We start from the raw sequence: 26,259 nt of genomic DNA, 5'->3' as shown, positions 1-26,259 counted from the left end.
GACATAAATCAATGTTCAGTAGATGGAAGGACACACTGGACTTCCAAAGGAGGTTTTCAGAAAATATTTTTTTATGATAATATCACAAACTGTTCAATCATGATCAAACGGTTACCAATGCTCCAACTGCGTTGAAGGCATATTTGAGTGACAGACTCGTTGGTGTATATTTGAGTGACAGACACGTTGGTGTCAGACACACAAACTGACCCTGACATGTAAAAATTACATTCAATCTAATCTATTTCCTTAAATCATTACAGATATCTCCGAATCATTACAGATATCTCCGAGTCAGTGTTGTTGTTGAGTCTGGTGTCAGTGTATTGTGGCACTCTGCTAAACAAAGGTCAGGACTGACAACACATAATATTTGAAACTTGATATTCCAAAATGAAAGACTAAAGTTTCAGACAACCATTCATTCAACATAGGCAGCACAGCACAACTTCAGTAAAAACCTAAGTATGCACCAAAACTTCAAACTTTCAACTAAATATACCACAGTTTATCATAGATATTAGAGAAATAATAATTTTTTCGGAAAAAAAAAATGAGAGCTGTTGCAAAACAGCAAACCTAGTTAAAGCTGGTGCCGACGATCTCCTTCCGTTTTAGCTCTAAAGCAATACGTTCATTCTCGATCTTCATTCTTTCATTCTCCAGCTTGAACATCTCCAACTCTCGGTCTTTTTTCTTGCTAAACTTCTGCCACTTGAATCTTTCTTTCTCTAATTCCATCATCTCGACCTGAATTTGTAGCTTCTGTTCTTCCAACTGAACCGAACGAGATTCAATCCATTGCTTCTGTAACAAAGCTGCTCTCATGTTTTCGGGTAAGGCTTGGTTTCCGTCAGGTTGCGCGATCTGCCCATGAGGATACAGACTTTTATTGTACTCCTGACAACTTAAAGAGTTCCCGAAAGTAGTGGCGTCTTCTTGACCTTGGCCTTGTCTTAGTCTTTTTGAAGATCCTCCCAATCCCCCGAAGATTCCTCGACTTTCACAATGGGAAGCGTAATTCTCTTCGAACTCGTCGTGATCATCTGTTTCCATATCATGACTATCCTCGTCATGGTCGTCATGATAGGACCTTCTCACATCATCGTTATCATGATCATCTCGATTTCTGAGAGCTATCTGAAGGGACCGTTGCAATGCGGGATCATGCGGCAAATGCAATCTATTGCAATTATGGTAAGAACACATCTCTTCATAGAAGAGCTGTTTCGAGTTTAATATTTTTCTAACATCGTCCTTCTCTTTCTCGTTCAGATAATCAATAATATCCAACAAAGCTGGATTTTCAACAACTTGACAAGAAGTTCCTCTTCCAAGCATATCGTTAAGCCTTTTGTACCTTTTATTAAGATCGTTAAACTTATCCTCGCATTGCTGAGGCGAAACGCGATAACCTCTTTCAGCCATAACCTTAGAAATAGATTTCCACTTACCCTTTTTCTGCAAAACCGCAAATTTCCTCCTTCCTCCACCACCGCCTTCTGAAGTCCCGTCCTCACCAATATAAGACACCGCCGTTATCAAAAGCCTCACCATCTTATCAGTCCACTTCACACGCTGCCAAGGCGACCCCTTTTTCCCTCTCGCACCCTCTTGATGATGACCCTCACCACCTTCCTCAGGCTCATCTTCCTCACTTGCCGAGTTTTTGCTCCTATCTCCGTGACCAAACTCTTTCATTGATATCTTCTGATCACAGTTCTGCAATGTCCCCATTGTAAGAGGAAAACCTTCACGAGTCGACGAATGCCCCGCAGACCCTTGACAAGGATGAGCTTGATGTTGGTTCATCTGTGCTTGACGATGAACTCGCATTGATCCAGGCAAACCAAAAGAACCACTACCACCACCTTGAATTATACCTCCTTGTGATAAATTCCCTTCCATTTCTTCTCAATCACAACAAATTCAAATCAAATCAAACCAATAAACCCATTCCACAGCCAATCCAATTCCACACACATTCTTCAATGATTTCCACCAAACTACATAGTAAAATCTACAAAACCTATCTCAATTCAATCCTCAAATCCTCAAGATCTTCAAATGAAAACAACCCACAAATCAAAATTGAATCTTTCTCCAAAACCCAATCTCACAAACCAACAAACAAACAGTTCAAATACAACGGAATGAAAAACCCAAATGCTCAAAACATAAAAGGATAAATTTTTCAACGAAGTTCACAACAACAATGAGTAAGAAACCTTCAAACTAAGATACTTACAGAATCTCACAATCCCAGAAGAAAAGATTGAAACTTTATCTCGAAATCAACCCAAGAAGCCAAAAACGAAGACCATGAGGAAAACACACACCATAACTTCGGAAGAGTGAAAGAGAATGGTGAAAAAAATGAAGAAAACGAGTGAAGCACTAAAAGACAAAAAATGGTTTGTGGTGAGCAAGTTACTTTTCAATTTTCAACTATCCAAATATATAATTTAATCAAAAGGATATAATAATTTAAGATGACAAAAGAAAAGAATATTAATTGGTTCAATGTATAAAAACTATTTTGGGGGACAATGTTTATTATTTATTTATTTTATTTAAAAAAATAATATATTTGTCTTATGAATAGGAGTTGAGTCATAAAAAGTATCTAGAATTTTTTAGTCTCTAGAATATTTGATGAAATTTTAAGGACGAATTTAATAATCGTGAATGAATTATATCAACCTGCATAATTCTTTTATTTCTTTAATAAAAAATCTCGTGATGTAATTTATTTATTTTTGTTGAAAGATCAAATTACTATTAAATAATATATTTAAATTTAAATATTTTTCGAGAAATTTTCTCTATTTTTTAATATTTTAAAGAATAAGATTGTCTCTTATACATTGAATCTATAAAAATTTAAAAGAAATAAAATATATAAGTCTCTTAATTTAAAGTTCTAAAAACTTATATTTTTTGATAAATTTTATAAAAAAAAAATATTATAATATTTTTGTAATAATATATTTAGTCACTCAGCTTTTTAAAAAAAAAAAACAACAAACAATAAATAATGTTTTGAGAAAGATAATTTATTATCTTTTATAGAGAAATTGTCTTGGAAATTCTTAACAGAGTTATTAATTACTTTCTCTAGTGTATCATATTTGGCTCATGTTCTACTTATTAAAAAAAATTATGATTAATAGAAAAACAATATAAATTTATCCAAATTATGCATATTAAGCATTAGCATGTTTGAAACTATCATAAACATAAAGTGAAATATAAAAACTTAGTAGTTGTGCACATTATGTTAAATAAATAACACAATTGAGCGAGAAAAATAATATATTAAAAGATTAATATCTATTCTCCTATGTTATATGAATCATTTTTGAAAAAAATTTATTAAAAAGAATGAACTTCCTTAATTTTTAAATATTTATTTGTTTTTGATCTTCGTCAAACTAACTCATAATTTTTTTTGATGTGCCGTTGTTTTTTATAATTTTTTAATTTTAATCTAATTTTCACATGTGTATTTCGGTGTATAAGATGACAAATATCTTCCCATTAAAATAAAATCTTTAAAGGCAGATTTATTATTTAAGGATAGATATTATGATTATTTATTTTAATTTGAGGACGTTTATGTCATCTTACACACTATAATATACATGTGTAAATTATATTAAATAAAAAAATTATATAGAAACAGGGTCACATCAATTTTTTTATAAATTGGTACCATGAAGATAAAAAATGAGAGAATTTTTTTAATGTTGGGGAAATTCACGAACATCTTTTCTAAATGGGGATTTTTCGAAAATGTCGGAGGGTATAGAAAATAGATATTAACCCTACATTAAAAATTAAAGACAACATTTATTTTAAAACACATTTATGAATAAATGTGATATGAGAAGGCCTAATAGTAAAGACAAAGGCCCAAAGATGGAAGAGGAACCTAACAAGAGGCAAGGCCAAAAACAAAGACAACAATTAGATCTCTTAAGAGGTTTGAGAATTATGTCATTAACTTGGCAGCTAATGGAAAATGATTCTAGAAAGTGGTGACTCACGTTGAAGTTGTTAGGATTCTATTTTGTTAGTTGATTTAGTAAATCTTTCTATTATGACTTGAGGTGTATTTAGTGAGTTGTATGCTCCCTTAATAAATTAGGCAATGAATTAATATTTTCCTTTCTATATTCTTCTAAGAGGTTTTTCTGAATCTTAAACTCATAGCTTGCATAACTCATCAAAATGTGAGTCGAATGTGGCACAAATTTATAAATAAATGTGAGAAGTATGCAATCTTGTTTTTCAATAAGTTTCAAAATGTTCTCTTTATCCTTTCTCGTCCTCCTCATTACATAACAATATAATGAAAACTTTGAAAGTCTCTTAGTTCAAACTACAACAAAGAAAGGTTTTACCCCAATCTTTGTAATCACGGCATGTAATTTAAAAAATAAATTGGAGATCATAGTGATGCAAATGATGATGATATGGAGTAGTTTTAGGACAAAGAATGAAAAGGTATTTCACTCGATCTACTATGTTAGAAGAATAATTACTAATTTCACTCAATCTAATATGTTAGAAGAATAATTACTAAAGGTCAATTGAACAATACAATTATTAAGAATGAGCAATTGGTTGTTTCCTTTGCCTTTAACAAATTTAGATCATTCACATCGGAGCAAATGCCATTGTCTATATGCATGGCAACGGGACGGGTCATGCCATTGTCTATATGCATGGCAACGGGACGGGTCGGGTGTAACACCCTTTTTATATCCCAAAATACTTAACATATAATCAGAGTGAATAAGCACGTATATAAACAAAAGGGCGTCACATCGACGTTTTCAAAAACTATAAGCTTTCAAAAACCAACATCATTCATCATCAATATACAATACACCTGGTCATTTAAAATAACACATTTGAAATATCATGAATATTCAAGAATATGCGTTCGCAGCGGAAAATATTGAATACTCATGTATTTCATAAAATGATTCATGTCCCATACCATGATCATCTCTCAATAATCTCCTCAAGATAGAATAAAACCATATCCAGACTATTTGGCACTATGGCCTCTCAAACATCAATTGCAATTAAACATGTTCACAAGTAATAACATAATACTTATCCAAATAAGATATGAGTTCAATACTACTAATCTACCCAGTGTTACATGACCAGAGCATTGACTCAATACCTAGTCTCTAAACCAAAATACGGAAACTCTCCGGCTAAATCTCGAGTGAACTACCTTCCACTTACTTCAGCAATACTACTCTTGAATATCTGAACGATGCCCGTGTAAAGGCAACATTCAAACAGAAGGGTGAGAATTCGAATCATTATGAAGAAGTATAATAAAACACAATGATTAAATCAACAATTAAAGGATATCATCACACCTTGTATAGCCATGTAAATAATACTAACCAATATTTATTTCACATGTTTCAAGCATACATCAAAACTCAAGGAGTATAACATTAAAATCCAATGCTATATTCCCAAATATACACATAATTATAATTATCACATAATCACACATTTTACCAAGTTATGTATCCAAATATCACCAAATTCAATTACCATATCTCATACACACATAACAATCACATCAATGCATATATTCAATTATCACATAACCACATATTTTACCAAGTTATGTATCCAAACATCACCAACTCAATTACCATATCTCATACACACATAACAATCACATCAATGCATATATTCAATTATCACATAACTCTAATGTGACTCAATGCAAGACATGTGACTCTATGCATGTGGTACCGCAATATGAACCCAACGTTTCACCGTTTTCCGATTCAATATCTAGAATCCAAGCCACGCTTCCGATCCGGACAAGATCAAAGCCACTACGTCTATTTCCAATTAAGGATCAACGTCTGCTACGCCTATTTCCATTTAAGGATCAACGTCTGCTACGCCTATTTCCATTTAAGGATCAACGTTTGCTACGTCTATTTCCATTTAAGGATCAACGTCTGCTACGTCTATTTCCATTTAAGGATCAACGTCTGCTACGCCTATTTCCATTTAAGGATCAACGTCTGCTACGCCTATTTCCATTTAAGGATCAACGTCTGCTACCATGTTAACCTACAGTTTCACCGCTTTCCGATTCTATATCTAGAATCCAAGCCATGCTTCCGATTCGGACAAGATCAAAGCCACTACGTCTATTTCCGATTAAGGATCAACGTCTGCTATGCCTATTTCCATTCAAGGATCAACGCCTATTACCATGTGAACCCACAGTTTCACCGCTTCCACCATAAAGCCGACCATGCCATGAATGAATGTACAAATACCAATAATATATGCAATTAAGATCATCTCTACCATCTTAACATTCCACATATCACCATAATTCAACTCTATGAATTATCCACCAATGGTACATATACACATTCATAACAAATATACTATTCACATATATAAGCTAATTATCAAACACGCACACTTAGATTTTATTTCAAAATGGTTACAGCATTTAAAATCCTCAACTTTTCCCTTTTTCAACAGTGGTAACCGGTTAACGCTTTTGGGGTAACCCGTTAACCCGAAACAAAATTCAATTCCTGGGCAGATTTTTCAGCATGTAACTGGTTAACACATTTTGGTTAACCCGTTAACACGAAAACATAATTTAATTCCTAGGCAGATTTTCAGCAGGTAACCCGTTAACACATTTTGGTTAACCTGTTAACACGAAAACATAATTCAATTCCTAGGCATATTTTCAGCAGGTAACCCGTTAACACATTTTGGTTAACCCGTTAACACGAAAACATAATTCAATTCCTAGGCAGATTTTCAGCAGGTAACCCGTTAACACATTTTGGTTAACCCGTTAACACGAACACAATTTTTTTCTTAACGTTACCATTACTGTAATGAAATTTAATAAACTAAGTGGTTTCTCAATCTATCCCTCAATTTCATCCATATATCCATTCCAAACGCAATTAAACATCACAAATCAAAGATTACTCATCAAAACCTAACAATTCCAAAAACCATAAAAATTAGGGATTTCAACCTAAACATATTTCTACCCATTGACCCAATTATACTAACCCATAATAATAAGGATTCTCCCCCTTACCTCTTCAATTTTCTGGAAATCCTAGCTTCTCCCTTGTTCTTCCCCTCTTCTCCTTGCTTTTTCCTCTTTCTTTCTCTGTTGCCTTGAAAATGACCAAATGAGTGCTACTTCTCACTCTCCTCACCTCTTACTATTCTAGTATTATATTTGGACTTAAGAAATGATACCTCTAATTTAATTATTAGGCCCAATAAGACATAGTATTATAATATCTCTATTTAGTTCAAATAAATTAAACCAACACAATATACACACCAAGTTAATTAATATAATCAATTATTATACTACCTAACAACCAATTAATTAATTAACACTCCAAATAAATAAAATAAAATATAATAATAATATAAGAAATAAATACTAAAAATTGGGTTGTTACAACTCTCCCCCACTTAAAAGATTTTTGGCCTCGAAAATTTACCTCAAACGAACAACTCCGGATACGATTCCTTCATCTTATCCTCGAGTTCCCAAGTGATATTGCCATTGGCGGCTCCGTCCCATAACACATTCAACAAAGCAATCTCCTTACCACGAATCTTCTTCACTTCACGATCTTCAATTCGCATAGGTGATGTATCAACAGTCAAATTATCCCTCACTTGAACATCATCTAATGGAACAACATGCGATGGATCCACAATGTACCTCCTCAATTGAGACACGTGGAACACATCATGAAGATTAGAAAGTGACAGTGGCAATAAAATCCGATATGCCACTTGACCTACCCTCTCGGAAATCTGATAAGGACCAATGAAACGCGGCGTCAACTTACGCGACTTCAAAGCTCTACCAACACCCGTTATTGGCGTAACTCGAAGAAACACATGCTCATCTTTCTCAAACTCAATAGTCTTCCTCCTCTTATCATGATAACTCTTTTGACGACTCTGAGAAGCCTTCATCTTCTCTTGGATCATCTTAATCTTATCCGTAGTCTCTTGAATCAACTCGGGTCCAACCACAACACTCTCTCCCGATTCGTACCAACACAAAGGAGTTCTACACCTTCTACCATAAAGAGCCTCAAAAGGTGCCATTCCAATACTCGAATGGAAACTGTTGTTATACGTAAACTCGATCAACAGCAAGAAACTATCCCAATTTCCTCCTTGTTCCAAAACACAAGACCTTAAAAGATCTTCAAGTGACTGAATAGTCCTCTCCGTTTGACCATTAGTTTGCGGATGATATGCCGAACTCAAACGCAACTTCGTACCCAAAGCACTTTGCAAACCTTCCCAAAATCTCGAAGTGAACCTCGGATCTCTATCCGAAACAATGCTCGACGGAATGCCATGCAAACACACAATCCTCTCGATGTAAAACTTAGCAAGTCTCTCCATCGAATAATCCATCCTCATCGGAATAAAATGAGCATATTTCGTCAAGCTGTCCACAACGACCCAAATCGCCTCACAATTACTCGATGTTCTCGGCAAACCCGAAACGAAATCCATAGAGATACTATCCCACTTCCACTCGGGAATAGATAACGGTTGCATCAAACCAGACGACTTTTGATGTTCAATCTTTAACTTTTGACAAGTCAAACATGAATACACAAATTCCGCTACATCCTTCTTCATACCTTGCCACCAAAACATCTTCCTCAAGTCTTGATACATTTTAGTAGCACCAGGATGAATACTCAGACCACTTCTATGCCCTTCCTCAAGAATCCTCTTTCTCAAATCCGCAACATCCAGAACACAAACTCGATCACGACACCTCATGATACCATTCTCATCAATCCGAAAGTCACCACCTTTGCCTTGATTAATCAATGCCATAACATCGACTAATTTCAAATCTGACTTCTGACCTTCTCTAATCTCGTCAAGAATGCCACACGTAAGCTTCAACATACCAAGCTTAACACACGAAGGCGTCACTTCACAAACCAAACTCAAATCTCTAAATTGCTCAAACAATTCAAACTCTCGAATCATCAACATAGACATGTGCAATGACTTCCTACTCAATGCATCGGCTACAACATTCGCCTTTTCAGGATGGTAATTCAAACCAAAATCGTAATCTTTCAAGAATTCCAACCATCTCCTTTGCCTCATATTCAATTCCTTCTGATCGAACAAGTACTTCAAACTCTTGTGATCACTAAACACATCAAATCTCAATCCAAACAAATAATGTCTCCAAAGCTTCAACACAAACACAACGACGACCAACTCTAAATCATGCGTCGGATAATTCCTCCCATGAACTTTAAGTTGCCTTGAAGCATAAGCTGCCACTTGCCTTTTTTGCATCAAAACACCTCCCAAACCCAACAAAGAAGCATCACAATACACAAAGAAAGGTTCTAACGGATCCGGTAAAATCAAAATAGGAGTCGTAGTCAATCTTCTCTTAAGCTCTTGAAATTTCGCTTCACACTGCGAAGTCTAAATGAAAGCTTGACCTTTCCTAGTCAACTGCGTCAATGGTAACGACAACTTGGAAAATCCTTCAATGAACTTCCTATAATAACCAGCCAAACCAAGGAAACTTCTAATCTCAGCAACAAACTTAGGAGCTTCCCATTGAGATACAACTTCAATCTTCGTAGGATCCACAGAAATACCACCACTCAAAATCACATGCCCAAGAAAACTTACTTCACTCAACCAAAGCTCACATTTAGAGAGTTTAGCAAACAACTTCTTCTCTTTCAACACCGATAACACAACCTTCAAATGCTCGGCATGATCCTCTTCACTCTTAGAATAAATCAATATATCATCGATGAACACAACAACAAACTTATCCAGATAATCATGAAAAATTCTATTCATATACTCCATAAATACACCAGGTGCATTAGTCACACCAAAAGACATCACGGAGTACTCGTAGTGACCATACCTTGTCCGAAAAGCAGTCTTCTGAATATCCTCAGCCTTTACACGAATCTGATGATACTCAGACCTCAAATCAATCTTGCTAAACACACAAGCTCCAATTAGCTGATCCATCAGATCGTCAATCCTCGGAAGTGGACACTTGTTCTTAATCGTCACTTTGTTCAGTTGTCTATAATCAACACATAATCTCATAGAACCTTCTTTCTTCTTGACCAACAGAACAGGTGCACCCCACGGCGACACACTAGGACGAATAAACCTCTTCTCAAGCAAGTCTTCAAGTTGACTCTTCAACTCTTTCAACTCAGAAACAGACATTCTATAGGGAGCCATCGATACAAGACTAGTTCCAGGAACTAAATCAATCGAAAACTCATCCTCACGTTCCGGCAGTAAATCACTTATATCTTCAGGAAATAACTCCACAAACTCACAAATATTGGCAATTCTCCAATCATCCTCTTCTCACGAATATCTAAAGTTTCCAACAACATAAACAACTTGGCACCACCTTGCACCGATTCATCAACTTGCTTAGCAGACACAAACCAATCTTCCTTAGCACCAACCTCAGGAAAAATAACCGTCTTCTCAAAACAGTTGATATACACCCGATTAAATTCTAACCAATTCATACCCAAAATCACATCAAGCTGCTCTAAAGGAAGACAAACTAAATCAATTCCAAAATCCCTACCAAAGATACTCAACGGACAATTCAGACATACAATATCGATCGTGTCAGATACACAAATCAAATACAACATGATTAGAAAACATTAACGACTATTGACCAACTGGTCGACCATGCTCTGATACCACTAATGTAACACCCCTTTTTATACCCCAAAATAATTAACATATAATCAGAGTGAATAAGCACGTATATAAACAAAAAGGCGTCACATCGACGTTTTCAAAAACTATAAGCTTTCAAAAACCAACATCATTCATCATCCATATACAATACACCTGGTCATTTAAAATAACACATTTGAAATATCATGAATATTCAAGAATATGCGTTCGCAACGGAAAATAATGAATACTCATGTATTTCATAAAATGATTCATGTCCCATACCATGATCATCTCTCAATAATCTCCTCAAGATAGAATAAAACCATATCCAGACTATTTGGCACTATGGCCTCTCAAACAACAATTGCAAGTAAACATGTTCACAAGTAATAACATAATACTTATCCAAATAAGATATGAGTTCAATACTACTAATCTACCCAGTGTTACATGACCAGAGCATTGATTCACTACCTAGTCTCTAAACCAAAACACGGAAACTCTCCGGCTAAATCTCGAGTGAACTACCTTCCACTTACTTCAGCAATACTACTCTTGAATATCTGCACGATGCCCATGTAAAGGCAACATTCAAACAGAAGGGTGAGAATTCGAATCATTATGAAGAAGTATAATAAAGCACAATGATTAAATCAACAATTAAAGGATATCATCACACCTTGTATAGCCATGTAAATAATACTAACCAATATTTATTTCACATGTTTCAAGCATACATCAAAACTCAAGGAGTATAACATTAAAATCCAATGCTATATTCCCAACTATACACATAACTATAATTATCACATAATCACACATTTTACCAAGTTATGTATCCAAACATCACCAAATTCAATTACCATATCTCATACACACATAACAATCACATCAATGCATATATTCAATTATCACATAACCACATATTTTACCAAGCTATGTATCCAAACATCACAAACTCGATTACCATATCTCATACACACATAACAATCACATCAATGCATATATTCAATTATCACATAACTCTAATGTGACTCAATGCAAGACATGTGACTCTATGCATGTGGTACCGCAATGTGAACCCAACGTTTCACCGCTTTCCGATTCAATATCTAGAATCCAAGCCACGCTTCCGATTCGGACAAGATCAAAGCCACTACGTCTATTTCTAATTAAGGATCAACGTCTGCTACGCCTATTTCCATTTAAGGATCAACGTCTGCTACACCTATTTCCATTTAAGGATCAACGTCTGCTACGTCTATTTCCATTTAAGGATCAACGTCTGCTACGTCTATTTCCATTTAAGGATCAACGTCTTCTACGCCTATTTCCATTTAAGGATCAACTTCTGCTACGCCTATTTCCATTTAAGGATCAACGTCTGCTACCATGTTAACCTACAGTTTCACCGCTTTCCGATTCTATATCTAGAATCCAAGCCACGCTTCCGATTCGGACAAGATCAAAGCCACTACGTCTATTTCCGATTAAGGATCAACGTCTGCTATGCCTATTTCCATTCAAGGATCAACGTCTATTACCATGTTAACCCACAGTTTCACCGCTTCCACCATAAAGCCAACCATGCCATGAATGAATGTACAAATACCAATAATATATGCAATTAAGATCATCTCTACCATATTAACATTCCACATATTACCATAATTCAACTCTATGAATTATCCATCAATGGTACATATACACATTCATAACAAATATACTATTCACATATATAAGCTAATTATCAAACACGCACACTTAGATTTTATTTCAAAATGGTTACAACATTTAAAATCCTCAACTTTTCCCTTTTTCAACAGTGGTAACCGATTAACGCTTTTGGGGTAACCCGTTAACCCGAAACAAAATTCAATTCTTGGGCAGATTTTTCAGCATGTAACCGGTTAACACATTTTGGTTAACCCGTTAACACGAAAACATAATTTAATTCCTAGGCAGATTTTCAGCAGGTAACCCGTTAACACATTTTGGTTAACCTGTTAACACGAAAACATAATTCAATTCCTAGGCATATTTTCAGCAGGTAACCCGTTAACACATTTTGGTTAACCCGTTAACACGAAAACATAATTCAATTCCTAGGCAGATTTTCAGCAGGTAACCCGTTAACACATTTTGGTTAACCCGTTAACACGAACACATTTTTTTTCTTAACGTTACCATTACTGTAATGAAATTTAATAAACTAAGTGGTTTCTCAATCTATCCCTCAATTTCATCCATATATCCATTCCAAACGCAATTAAACATCACAAATCAAAGATTACTCATCAAAACCTAACAATTCCAAAAACCATAAAAATTAGGGATTTCAACCTAAACATATTTCTACCCATTGACCCAATTATACTAACCCATAATAATAAGGATTCTCCCCCTTACCTCTTCAATTTTCTGGAAATCCTAGCTTCTCCCTTGTTCTTCCCCTCTTCTCCTTGCTTTTTCCTCTTTCTTTCTCTGTTGCCTTGAAAATGACCAAATGAGTGCTACTTCTCACTCTCCTCACCTCTTACTATTCTAGTATTATATTTGGACTTAAGAAATGATACCTCTAATTTAATTATTAGGCCCAATAAGACATAGTATTATAATATCTCTATTTAGTTCAAATAAATTAAACCAACACAATATACACACCAAGTTAATTAATATAATCAATTATTATACTACCTAACAACCAATTAATTAATTAACACTCCAAATAAATAAAATAAAATATAATAATAATATAAGAAATAAATACTAAAAATTGGGTTGTTACAACTCTCCCCCACTTAAAAGATTTTTGGCCTCGAAAATTTACCTCAAACGAACAACTCCGGATACGATTCCTTTATCTTATCCTCGAGTTCCCAAGTGATATTGCCATTGGCGGCTCCGTCCCATAACACATTCAACAAAGCAATCTCCTTACCACGAAGCTTCTTCACTTCACGATCTTCAATTCGCATAGGTGATGTATCAACAGTCAAATTATCCCTCACTTGAACATCATCTAATGGAACAACATGCGATGGATCCACAATGTACCTCCTCAATTGAGACACGTGGAACACATCATGAAGGTTAGAAAGTGACAGTGGCAATAAAATCCGATATGCCACTTGACCTACCCTCTCGGAAATCTGATAAGGACCAATGAAACGCGGCGTCAACTTACGCGACTTCAAAGCTCTACCAACACCCGTTATTGGCGTAACTCGAAGAAACACATGCTCATCTTTCTCAAACTCAATAGCCTTCCTCCTCTTATCATGATAACTCTTTTGACGACTCTGAGAAGCCTTCATCTTCTCTTGGATCATCTTAATCTTATCCGTAGTCTCTTGAATCAACTCGGGTCCAACCACAACACTCTCTCCCGATTCGTACCAACACAAAGGAGTTCTACACCTTCTACCATAAAGAGCCTCAAAAGGTGCCATTCCAATACTCGAATGGAAACTGTTGTTATACGTAAACTCGATCAACGGCAAGAAACTATCCCAATTTCCTCCTTGTTCCAAAACACAAGACCTCAAAAGATCTTCAAGTGACTGAATAGTCCTCTCCGTTTGACCATTAGTTTGCGGATGATATGCCGAACTCAAACGCAACTTCGTACCCAAAGCACTTTGCAAACCTTCCCAAAATCTCGAAGTGAACCTCGGATCTCTATCCGAAACAATGCTCGACGGAATGCCATGCAAACACACAATCCTCTCGATGTAAAACTTAGCAAGTCTCTCCATCGAATAATCCATCCTCATCGGAATAAAATGAGCATATTTCGTCAAGCTGTCCACAACGACCCAAATCGCCTCACAATTACTCGATGTTCTCGGCAAACCCGAAACGAAATCCATAGAGATACTATCCCACTTCCACTCGGGAATAGATAACGGTTGCATCAAACCAGACGACTTTTGATGTTCAATCTTTAACTTTTGACAAGTCAAACATGAATACACAAATTCCGCTACATCCTTCTTCATACCTTGCCACCAAAACATCTTCCTCAAGTCTTGATACATTTTAGTAGCACCAGGATGAATACTCAGACCACTTCTATGCCCTTCCTCAAGAATCCTCTTTCTCAAATCCGCAACATCCAGAACACAAACTCGATCACAACACCTCATGATACCATTCTCATCAATCCGAAAGTCACCACCTTTGCCTTGATTAATCAATGCCATAACATCGACTAATTTCAAATCTGACTTCTGACCTTCTCTAATCTCGTCAAGAATGCCACACGTAAGCTTCAACATACCAAGCTTAACACACGAAGGCGTCACTTCACAAACCAAACTCAAATCTCTAAATTGCTCAAACAATTCAAACTCTCGAATCATCAACATAGACATGTGCAATGACTTCCTACTCAATGCATCGGCTACAATATTCGCCTTTTCAGGATGGTAATTCAAACCAAAATCGTAATCTTTCAAGAATTCCAACCATCTCCTTTGCCTCATATTCAATTCCTTCTGATCGAACAAGTACTTCAAACTCTTGTGATCACTAAACACATCAAATCTTGATCCAAACAAATAATGTCTCCAAAGCTTCAACACAAACACAACGGCGACCAACTCTAAATCATGCGTCGGATAATTCCTCCCATGAACTTTAAGTTGCCTTGAAGCATAAGCTGCCACTTGCCTTTTTTGCATCAAAACACCTCCCAAACCCAACAAAGAAGCATCACAATACACAAAGAAAGGTTCTAACGGATCCGGTAAAATCAAAATAGGAGCCGTAGTCAATCTTCTCTTAAGCTCTTGAAATTTTGCTTCACACTGCGAAGTCTAAATGAAAGCTTGACCTTTCCTAGTCAACTGTGTCAATGGTAACGACAACTTGGAAAATCCTTCAATGAACTTCCTATAATAACCAGCCAAACCAAGGAAACTTCTAATCTCAGCAACAAACTTAGGAGCTTCCATTGAGATACAACTTCAATCTTCGTAGGATCCACAGAAATACCACCACTCAAAATCACATGCCCAAGAAAACTTACTTCACTCAACCGAAGCTCACATTTAGAGAGTTTAGCAAACAACTTCTTCTCTTTCAACACCGATAACACAACCTTCAAATGCTCGGCATGATCCTCTTCACTCTTAGAATAAATCAATATATCATCGATGAACACAACAACAAACTTATCCAGATAATCATGAAAAATTCTATTCATATACTCCATAAATACACCAGGTGCATTAGTCACACCAAAAGACATCACGGAGTACTCGTAGTGACCATACCTTGTCCGAAAAGCAGTCTTCTGAATATCCTCAGCCTTTACACAAATCTGATGATACCCAGACCTCAAATCAATCTTGCTAAACACACAAGCTCCAACCAGTTGATCCATCAGATCGTCAATCTTCGGAAGTGGACACTTGTTCTTAATCGTCACTTTGTTCAGTTGTCTATAATCAACACATAATCTCATAGAACCTTCTTTCTTCTTGACCAACAGAACAGGTGCACCCCACGGCGACACACTAGGACGAATAAACCTCTTCTCAAGCAAGTCTTCAAGTTGACTCTTCAACTCTTTCTGTTGATTCTAAGTGTTGGCAGCAATTTTGGTAAAACAAAGAGTGTTCACAAGATGTTATGTGTGATGTCTTAACATGAGATATCCTATGTACCTGCTGGAGTTAAAGAAGATATGCAAGCAGGATTGTTTCAGAATGCCACATACAAAGACAAGGCTTCTGATATTGGTTGTACCCGCTGGAGCTTATATGGAAGACATATGCTGCAGGATTGTTTCAGTTGACATACTCATTATCATGGTAACTGATATGGATGTACCTTCTATAAAAGGAAACTGGATTATGCAGGATTTTTCCAGATGTCAGACCCGATGTCATGACATCCTGTACACAGAACATTCAGTATGAATGTCTGGTGTTTTGTGATTGCATAATTGGTGGCAATCATTGGTTGATTGAAGATATGGCTAGCTGGCGCAATCTATCAGGGATATCAACCAGATTTGTTTATTTTCCAAGGAGATCTTTACAGCTGATATGAAAAGATTTGATTGGAAAATATATTTAGGGATTTCAAGTTGTCCAATGTTTCTATAAAAAGGGACTTAGAAAACCTGATTGTACACACAACCAAGACTGAGCGAAATTTAGAGAGAGAGCTAGGGTTTGTGTCTGTAGGTCATTCAAGTCATCCATTGATGATTGAATTGGACTAATTTGTCTTCTTGATCAAAGCTTTGAAGCAAGATCAAGAGTGTATCTTCTTGATTGAAACTGTGAAGTAAAATCAAGAATATTGTAATTGAAAAGTATTTTCTTTTCACAAGGGATTGTTGTTTAAAATCACGGGTGTGTGATTGTAAGGGAAGTGAGTGGGTTCTCATATCTAAGAGTGCTTAGGTAGAAATTGCACTGGTAGAGATTAGGTGAGAAAGACTGTAACTTGTTGAAGTGTACGGATAGTCTTTGAACTAATTCTATTTTAGTAGATTTCCTTCCTGGCTTGGTAGCCCCCAGACGTAGGTGAGTTGCACCAAACTGGGTTAACAATTGCTTGTGTTGATTGCTTTACAATTCTGTTTTATTATCTATTGTGTATTAACAGATATTAGTGTCGTCACATTACCTTCGACATCTTATATCTGATACCAGAATTTCAATTGGTATCAGAGCAGGCATTCTGCTCTGGCTCTGGGTGAGATCTAGGGGGAATACTTTCTGGTACAATGGAGAGGGATGGAGGATCTGTTCATAGGCCACCAATTTTGGATGGTTCTAACTATGACTATTGGAAACCTAGAATGGTAGCGTTTCTAAAATCCCTTGATAACAAGGCTTGGAAAGCTGTGCTAACAGGTTGGGTGCATCCTGTCATTACCAAAGAAGGAGAAACCACCACTGAGAAGAATCCTGAAGAACAATGGTCCAAGGAGGAGGATGATCTTGCTCTTGGAAACTCTAAAGCCTTGAATGCAATATTCAATGGGGTAGACAAGAATATTTTCAGGCTGGTAAATAACTGTGAAGTGGCCAGAGATGCTTGGGACATTCTCAAGGTCACTCATGAAGGGACCTCTAGAGTAAAGATGTCTAGACTTCAGCTGCTCACCTCCAAGTTTGAAAACTTAAGGATGAAAGAAGATGAAAACATTCAGGAATTTCATATGAGTATCCTTGAGATTGCTAATGCCTCTGGAGCCTTGGGGGAGAAGATGTCAGATGAAAAGTTAGTAAGAAAAATACTCAGATCACTCCCTAAGAGATTTGCAATGAAGGTAACTGCCATAGAAGAGTCTCAAGACATCTCCAACATGAGGGTAGATGAGTTAATTGGCTCCCTCCAAACCTTTGAGATGGGATTGATTGAGGGAACTGAAAGGAAAACCAGGAGCATTGCCTTTGTATCCAACACAGAAGAGGAAAACAGTCAAGATCTAAATAAAGAGTGGGCCAATGAAGTTGCAATGCTAGGGAGACAGTTTAACAGATTGTTAAAGAAAATGGATGTCAGATCCAAGGAAAATGTCAAAACATCTCATCTGACATCAGCAATGGAAGAAGAGGAAGGTCAGAAGAAAAGCCAAAAGAAGGAAAAGAAGTAAAATGCTATGAATGTGATGGGTATGGACACATTAGAACAGAATATGGTACCTACCTCAAGAAGCAGAAAATGAGTCTTGCTGCCACCTGGTCAGATGAGAGTGATACAGAGGAGGCTGCAAATATTGTGACTGCTTTGACAGGAAAATAGGGATCTGATGAAGACTCAAGTGATGATGAAGTAACCTTTGAAGAATTGGCCTCTACCTACAGAAAGCTGTGTCACAAAAGTGTAGAGCTGTGCAAACAGGTTGATAGCCAGAAGAAGGAAATCACTCAACTTGATAATGAGAAGATAGAATACTTGGAAACCATCTCCAAATTAAAAACAGTAGCAGTGGTTCTGAATGCCAAGCTAGATAAAAATCCACAAGCTGAAAATCAGAAGATAGCACAGCTGGAAAGTGAGAAGGCAGACCATGCAAAAATCATCTCAAAATTAAAGACTGAAGTCATGTTTCAAAAGTCTAAATTAGAAGAGATGACCAAGTATGTAAGGATGTTAAGCAATGGGTCTGACTCCTTAGACAAGATTCTTCAAACTGGACAAATAACAGGAGACAAATCTGGTATTGGGTATAATAACTCAAAACCTGAGAGAAGTAACACTGGTGTCAAACCTCAAGCAAAATTTAAGTGCACTCAAAAAACTGTGATGTCACATCATATGTCACAGCACCAAAGGAGAAGACAATTGAAAGGAAAACACCAAAGATGGAGATGCCATTACTGTGGGAAAATTGGTCATCTAAAGCCATTCTGCTATAAACTGTATGGCTATCCCAGGTCTGCTCAGGATCACCATCAATTTAGACCCAAACATCACATGCCTATAAAAAAAAACAATGGGTCCCTAATACTAATGTCACAAGTCTGATAGTACACAACCTCCTCAGAATCTCAGCTAAAGAAGAATGGTACTTTGACAGTGGATGCTCCAGACACATGACTGGAAACCAAGACTTGCTAACTGATCTGAATCAACATACTTTAAGTCATGTAACCTTTGGAGATGGAGCAAAAGGGGAAATCAAGGGAACATGTAAGCTTGATTGCCCTGTGTCATACCCCAAAATTTGCCCGTTAATCTTACAAAACATTTTTCGAAGCACTCCAACTCATTTTTCAAGGGATTGACCTTAAAAGAACAAAGGCCCAGCTCACGAGTGGCCCAATCCAGAAAATGGCCCAAACTGGCCTGCTCGCTAGGCGAGCAACTCCTTCGCCTAGCGAACCCTTCGCTACACGCTCGCCTAGCGAAGCTTGCGAATATCACAATTTTTAGGCTTCATTCTGAGCCCATTAGGTCACCACAATCACTATAAATACCGACACTTCAGTCACGAAAATAGACAGAGGAAGACGGACAGAAACCCTGGCATAGAAACCCTGGAGACTAACTCAGAGAATTCCGGGTAAAGCAACCCTGAAGGCCGCTCATCCGCACCGAAGTTACCTCCGCCCAACTCCATCCGATACCAAGAGTGGTCAGTCCCTTCAACATCGCAGCTCAGTTGCAAACAGGTTTGCGCATCACTACTGTTTTATGCTTTTAATCGGTAATCTTTACATACATAATGCATCATGATTAAATTTTCGGATATGTAATTTGATTTCGCATGTGAATTTAAGTATGCCTGAATATCCTGAATGTTTGTCCATGCTATTCCTATAATTAAATGCCATAAAGTTCAGGGTTCCCGAGATCATGCTGCTATCAAACTCAAAACCCGTAGCCGCTCGCTAGCACATCGCTAAGCGAACCTGTAGCGAACACTCGCTAAGCCTTCGCTAGGCGAAGCAGGAGCGAACGGGACAGCGGCTGTTTTGTTTCTTTTCTGTTCTGCCTTATGTTTATCTAATCAAGATTTATTATAATTCTGCATTATTTGGCCTGACCTTATGACTGTTGTGTTTATCTTGTGGTGCAATTTTCAATTGTACTTTATCTCGATGTTCTAACCCGTGTGCTGAATTGTGTAAAGGCTTACATATTCCCGAAGAAACGGTCGGCTAGGTATTCCACTTTATTTGTGGGATACCCTTATGGAGAGGGATTCTGAATTACTTAATTTTAATGTGGAGATTCACCCTAAATTACCTAGCTGATTTTAATGTATTGATTTCATCGATTTTAATGTGGACCTAATTACTTAATCGATTACGGCTATCTAATTAATTGTAAAACTTTGCCTTTAAATATGCGATCTTAGACCTCTCTTTGTTACCCTACGATATTACGGTATTATGGTCATGCCCCGCGAATATGGGGATGCACTTAGCAAAGACCCTTCGGTTAAATCATCATAGTCCCTCAAATGTTGCCTTTGTCCCTCGATGACCCTTCGGTATAGCTTACGGTTAAATGATGATCGTTCCTTCGAATGCTAAGGTATCCTTACAACTGTTGCCTTCAATGACCAATCGATGACCCTACGATGACCCTTTTACATCCAAAGGATAAAACTACTTACTTCTCAATAGTAAGGACGGTTTTACCCTCACAAGGATAGGAAATGCCCATCAAGACCTTGGGTAGGTATAACTCTTAATTGCTTACTCACAATTTAAAAATACTTGTCACACTTCACAAATACTAGAAAATCACCACTTGGTATACATTCATACTAGAATCATTACTGAGTTATATTTTTCTAAACCATTTTCAAAACTAAACGAGATAACCACTTTGTATACATTCATACGAGAATCATTACAAAGTTAAATTCTCTTTCTTTTCAAAACATTTTCTAAACAGCTCTCACACACTTTTTCAGACAAGAAAAACATAGGTGATCAAGCAATTAAGAGCCCATAGATAACCATGGATACAAAGGGTGCTAACACCTTCCCTTTGTATAATGTACCTCCCGAACCCAAAATCTAATTGAGGGTTTTCCTGTTCTTTTCCACCTTTCCTTATTGGATAAAAGAAAAGTCGGTGGCGACTCTTGCTATCCGCGACATTTGCTTTACAAAGCAACAACACAAAAAGTCAGTTCACCGTATGACAGAACTGGCGACTCTGCTGGGGACCCTTAAAAGGAGAGGTTACCTTAAAAACAAGATCACTTATTCAAATTGCCTGATTTACTTTTAAGGGATTGCTTGGGTATTTTATGCTTGAGTGAAAGATCCTACACCCGGATCTAGTGTATCTTAGGTAAGTAGCAATAGATCATCGCGACTACCCGGCGTATACTGGAATGGTCAAAATGATGGCTACGGTTAATGTGACACTTTGGATGTCCTGATGTTCTTCATGTTTACTTGAGGAAAAATTTGGCTTCCGTGTGGTGTCATCAAAGCATTAACCAGACCTTTAGAACCCTAATTGACTCATCCTAGCCATTAGAAAGTAGTGAGATAACTGACTTCGGTTCCGACTGAGGTTGGTTGAGACTCGATACTACACTCTTTGAGATTGGACTTTAGGGAAGCTTCGGTCAACCACTTGGTGTTGCACTGAAGTGGACTTAAAGGAAGGTCAATGATTAGAGACCCTTCTAGAACCCGGTTATTATTCTAGGACAGGTCGAACCAACCAAACTTCAGTGGGGAGGGTACTTACCTATGGAACTCATGCAAGCCTTAAAACCTAGGAATGATTGTTGTGTGACTTGTTCGTGCTTGTTGTTTACTTAACATCATAACATCATAACATCATAACATCATGGCATTGTACTAACCATTTCAAGGACTTAGGGATTTAGCTTTGCTCTGTTAAACAGGTTATGGCTTCCAGGAAGACCATCCGGATCAATCTTGTAGCGATCTCTCCTCAACTCAAGGATTTAGTGTCAGAACTTCCCGATCACGCTCAGTTCATCAAGAGACATGGTTCCCTCCTCAATTTGGTTACTACTGGTTTCAAGGAAGATATGATGAGAGTCTTATTCCAGTTCTTCGATCCTAAACATCATTGCTTCACTTTCCCCGATTATCAGTTGGTACCCACATTAGAAGAATTTTCCAAGCTGCTTGCGATACCTATTCTTGATCAAATACCTTTCAGTGGTTTAGAAAAGATTCCGAAGTCTGAAGAAGTTGCCGCAGCTTTACACATGACAAAGTCAGACATTGAAACCAACTGGGTAGCAAGAAGTGGAATTAAGGGTTTACTTGCCAAATTTCTGATAAATAAGGCCCGAGAATTCCTAAAAATTATGAATGTCCATGCTTTCGAAGACGTCCTAGCATTACTAATCTATGGTTTGGTGCTATTCCCTAACCCGGATCAATTCATAGACATGAATGCTATTAAGATATTTCTCACTCATAACCCTGTGCCTACCTTGCTTGGAGACATTTTGCATTCCCTTCACACCCGTACTATGAAAAGGCAAGGGACTCTCATGTGCTGCATACCTTTATTGTCTAGGTGGTTTATTTCGCACCTTCCTCAATCAGTCTTGAAGAATGAGCAGAATTTGAAATGGTCTCAAAGGATAATGTCACTCTCCCATTCAGACATCCGTTGGTGTCCTCATCTCGAAGAAAATGTTATCATCATTGACCGTTGTGGAGAATTCTCTAACGTACCACTCCTGGGGATAAGAGGAGGTGTTACTTATAACCCAGCTTTAGCCCTACGCCATTTTGGTTATGCTCGAAGAGACGGTCCACATGAAATAATTATTCAAGGCACTGTGTTTGACTATGACAACGACTCTCAAGGTCTCCGTCAAAGATTTGTACGAGCTTGGGGCATGGTGAAAAGAAGTACTTTAGGACCGAAAAACTCTATTCCTATGGAACCTTATCTCAGATGGGTACGAGCCAGAGCTCGTGAACTTGTCATGCCATACCTTGCAGTCGGACCGCTGATTGTTGAACCAGAAGTTGAAGGAGGTACTCCTCAGATCATTCCCTATCCAGATATGCCTACCAATGTGGAAGAATTAAAGAGATCCTGGATCCAGTTGAGAGAGGAAAGGGATACTTTTGAAGCTCAGTTCTGTGCTGAAAGGAAGAAAGTGTTAGAACTCACCAGCCAGCTTAATGAGGAACGAAGACTCAATACATATCTTCGTCCGAAAAGAAGCCGTCCCTGGGAGACTTGAGCTTTTGTTGTATTTTATTATTTATTGTAATGAACATTGATTAAAAATTATTAATAAAAGTTTCCCTCTTGTTGGTGGTTTATGCAAAGTTAAATTCCAGAAGTCCTTGAAAACATTTCATACATTTCATAGCATAACATAACATTGCATAACAGGTATCCTAAAAGATCAATATTCTCACGGTCTTCCTTCTAAACAGAAAAATGGACCTCGAACAAACTGTCAAAGATCTCCAGGCTCAGAATGCTCAATTCCAGGAGATGATGTTGAGCTTATCCAAGGGGCAGGAAGAACTGAAGGCTCTCTTGCTCGAGAAGAAGAAAGACAAGAAACCTGTGAGTTACATTAACCTGGGAAGAAGGCTTAAAGGACAGGCTGCAGGAGTCAAGATTAGACTTCCGAAGGATCAAGAAGAGGAGACAGAAAATGATTCGGAAGATGAGAATACTGATCCTCTCAACCAGGAGGACGACGATGAAGATTATGAAAATGAACAGTACTCTCCAAGAGGTGATAAGTATAAACTGCTGGAAGAACGTATGCTAGCTATGGAGGGTCAGAAGGCGCCCGGTCTGGATTTCGAAAGCTTGGATTTAGTCTCTGATGTGGTCATTCCTCGCAAATTCAAGATCCCCACTTTCACTAAGTATGATGGTGCATCTTGTCCTCAGATGCATCTGAGAGCTTACGTGAGAAAGATTCAGCCGCATACCACTGATAGGAAGCTATGGATCCATTTCTTCCAAGAGAGCCTGTCTGGCACACAGTTGGAGTGGTATTATCAGCTCGAGAGCTCTAACATCCACACCTGGACCGATTTAGCGACGACATTCTACAAGCATTACCAGTATAATTCTGAATTAGCGCCTACTCGGCTACAGTTGCAGAATATGACTATGGGTTATAAAGAAAGCTTCAAAGAATATGCCCAAAAATGGAGAGATTTGGCTGGCAGAGTCAAACCCCCTATGATTGATCGAGAATTAATAGACATGTTCATGGGTACACTGACTGGCCCATTCTACAGCCATCTACTGGGAAGTTCTTCATCGGGTTTCACTGAACTTATATTGACAGGTGAACGGGTGGAGAGCGGCATTCGAAGTGGAAAGATACAGGCAGCTACCTCTGCAAGCATCAAAAAGTCCTATCAAGGGAAAAATGAATCAAATGCGGTGTACGGTCAAAGGAGTCATAATAAGAAAGACCGTGACCATGCCGTTGGAGCAGTTACGATTGCAGCCCCGCCAGCTCAAAACTTCCAGCACAGACAGGACAGGCCGAGAAGGCAGTTTACCAAGATCAATATGACTTTAGCACAAACCCTGCAAAGTATGCTAAAGGCAAATTTAATCACTCTCAGAGGTCCTCCTGCAAATGTCAACACTACTTCTCCTCGTTATAATCCCAATGCCAGGTGTGCATATCACTCCGATAGCCCCGGGCACGATACAAACGATTGTTGGTTGTTGAAGAATAAAATTCAGGATATGATCGACGCTGGGGAAATTGAATTTGAGCCGCCGGAGACTCCTAATGTCGTCACTGCACCTATGCCTAATCATGACAAGGCTGTTAATGTTGTCGATGACAATTCCCACATCACTACTGTAACAGACTTAACATCTCCTCTCCTGATCATCAAGAAGAACTTATTGCAAGCTGGTTTATTTCCAGGTTGTGCTGAAAATTGCGATCGCTGTATACTCCGACCCGATGAGTGCTTGAAGTTGAGGAATGGTATTCAACGGCTGATGGATGATCGCACAATTCTTTTCGAAAAGGTTCCTAAGGTGGAAAACCCTACTGAAGAAATATCTGTGATTGCTAGGTCCAAAGTTCCAGTGAAGATTACCGCTACTAGAGTGCCTGTGAAGATTACTGCTGAGCCCAAGGTAGCCCCCCTAATCATTACTGCACCCGGCCCACTACCGTATTCCTCCAGCAAAGCCATTCCGTGGAATTATGGAGGTGATGTTTATATCCATGGCGTAAAGCAAGTTGGTAATTCTGCTAATCCTAATGACATTGTTGGGACTAGTAAAGTTACTCGAAGTGGAAGGATCTTCTCTCCAGAAATCTCACCTCCCGCCCCTGAAACTCGAGGAAAGGAACCAGTAACCAACCCTTCTTAATCAAAGGCACCGGTCGAAGTTACTACTGAAGATGTTGCCAAGCAGGAAGTGGAGGAAATGCTGAAAATCATCCGTAAGAGTGATTTTGATGTGGTAGAACAGCTGGGGCATACTCCGTCTAAAATTTCGATGTCATCCTTGTTGTTATCTTCTGAATCTCATGCCAATGCATTGATCAAATTCTTGAAGACCGCTCATGTACCTCAGGAGACATCTGTCGATCAGTTCGAAAACTATGTTGCTAACCTGACTGTTGACAATGGCCTAGGCTTTTCCGATGCTGATTTGACACCAGCAGGAAAGAATCATAATAAGGCTCTGCATATCTCCATTGAATGTAAGGGGATCACCTTAGCTCATGTGTTGATCGATAATGGCTCTTCTTTGAATGTGCTACCGAAAGCTGTACTCGACAAGCTTGACTGTAAGAGCATCGAATTGAAACCTAGTGATACTGTGGTGCGTGCGTACGACGGTGCAAAAAGTGTGGTCCATGGTGAAGTGGTTCTCCCTATCAAGATAGGACCTCAAGTCTTCAACACTACCTTTCACGTGATGAACATCCGTCCTGCCTATTCATGCTTGCTGGGACGCCCTTGGATTCATGGGGCAAGTGCCGTAGCCTCATCTCTCCAT

At 38.0% G+C, this 26,259-nt stretch overlaps 1 protein-coding gene across 1 annotated transcript; it reads right to left on the bottom strand.

Annotated features, from left to right (window-relative positions):
* Positions 1-357: 357 nt before the first annotated feature.
* LOC127127262 (uncharacterized) lies at positions 358-2,440 on the bottom strand. Its single transcript, XM_051056405.1, has one exon. The coding sequence runs from the start codon at positions 1,906-1,908 to the stop codon at positions 580-582; it is 1,329 nt and encodes a 442-aa protein (XP_050912362.1). The 5' UTR covers positions 1,909-2,440; the 3' UTR covers positions 358-579.
* Positions 2,441-26,259: the final 23,819 nt, after the last annotated feature.

This window comes from Lathyrus oleraceus, chromosome 1 (assembly GCF_024323335.1).
Source record: "Lathyrus oleraceus cultivar Zhongwan6 chromosome 1, CAAS_Psat_ZW6_1.0, whole genome shotgun sequence".
NCBI lineage: Eukaryota > Viridiplantae > Streptophyta > Magnoliopsida > Fabales > Fabaceae > Lathyrus > Lathyrus oleraceus.
This window is presented reverse-complemented; position numbering and strand designations above follow the sequence as displayed.

Bases quoted from the DNA above. Each gene is read 5' to 3' on its own strand.
- LOC127127262 (XM_051056405.1), bottom strand. From the start codon at position 1,908: ATGGAAGGGAATTTATCACAAGGAGGTATAATTCAAGGTGGTGGTAGT.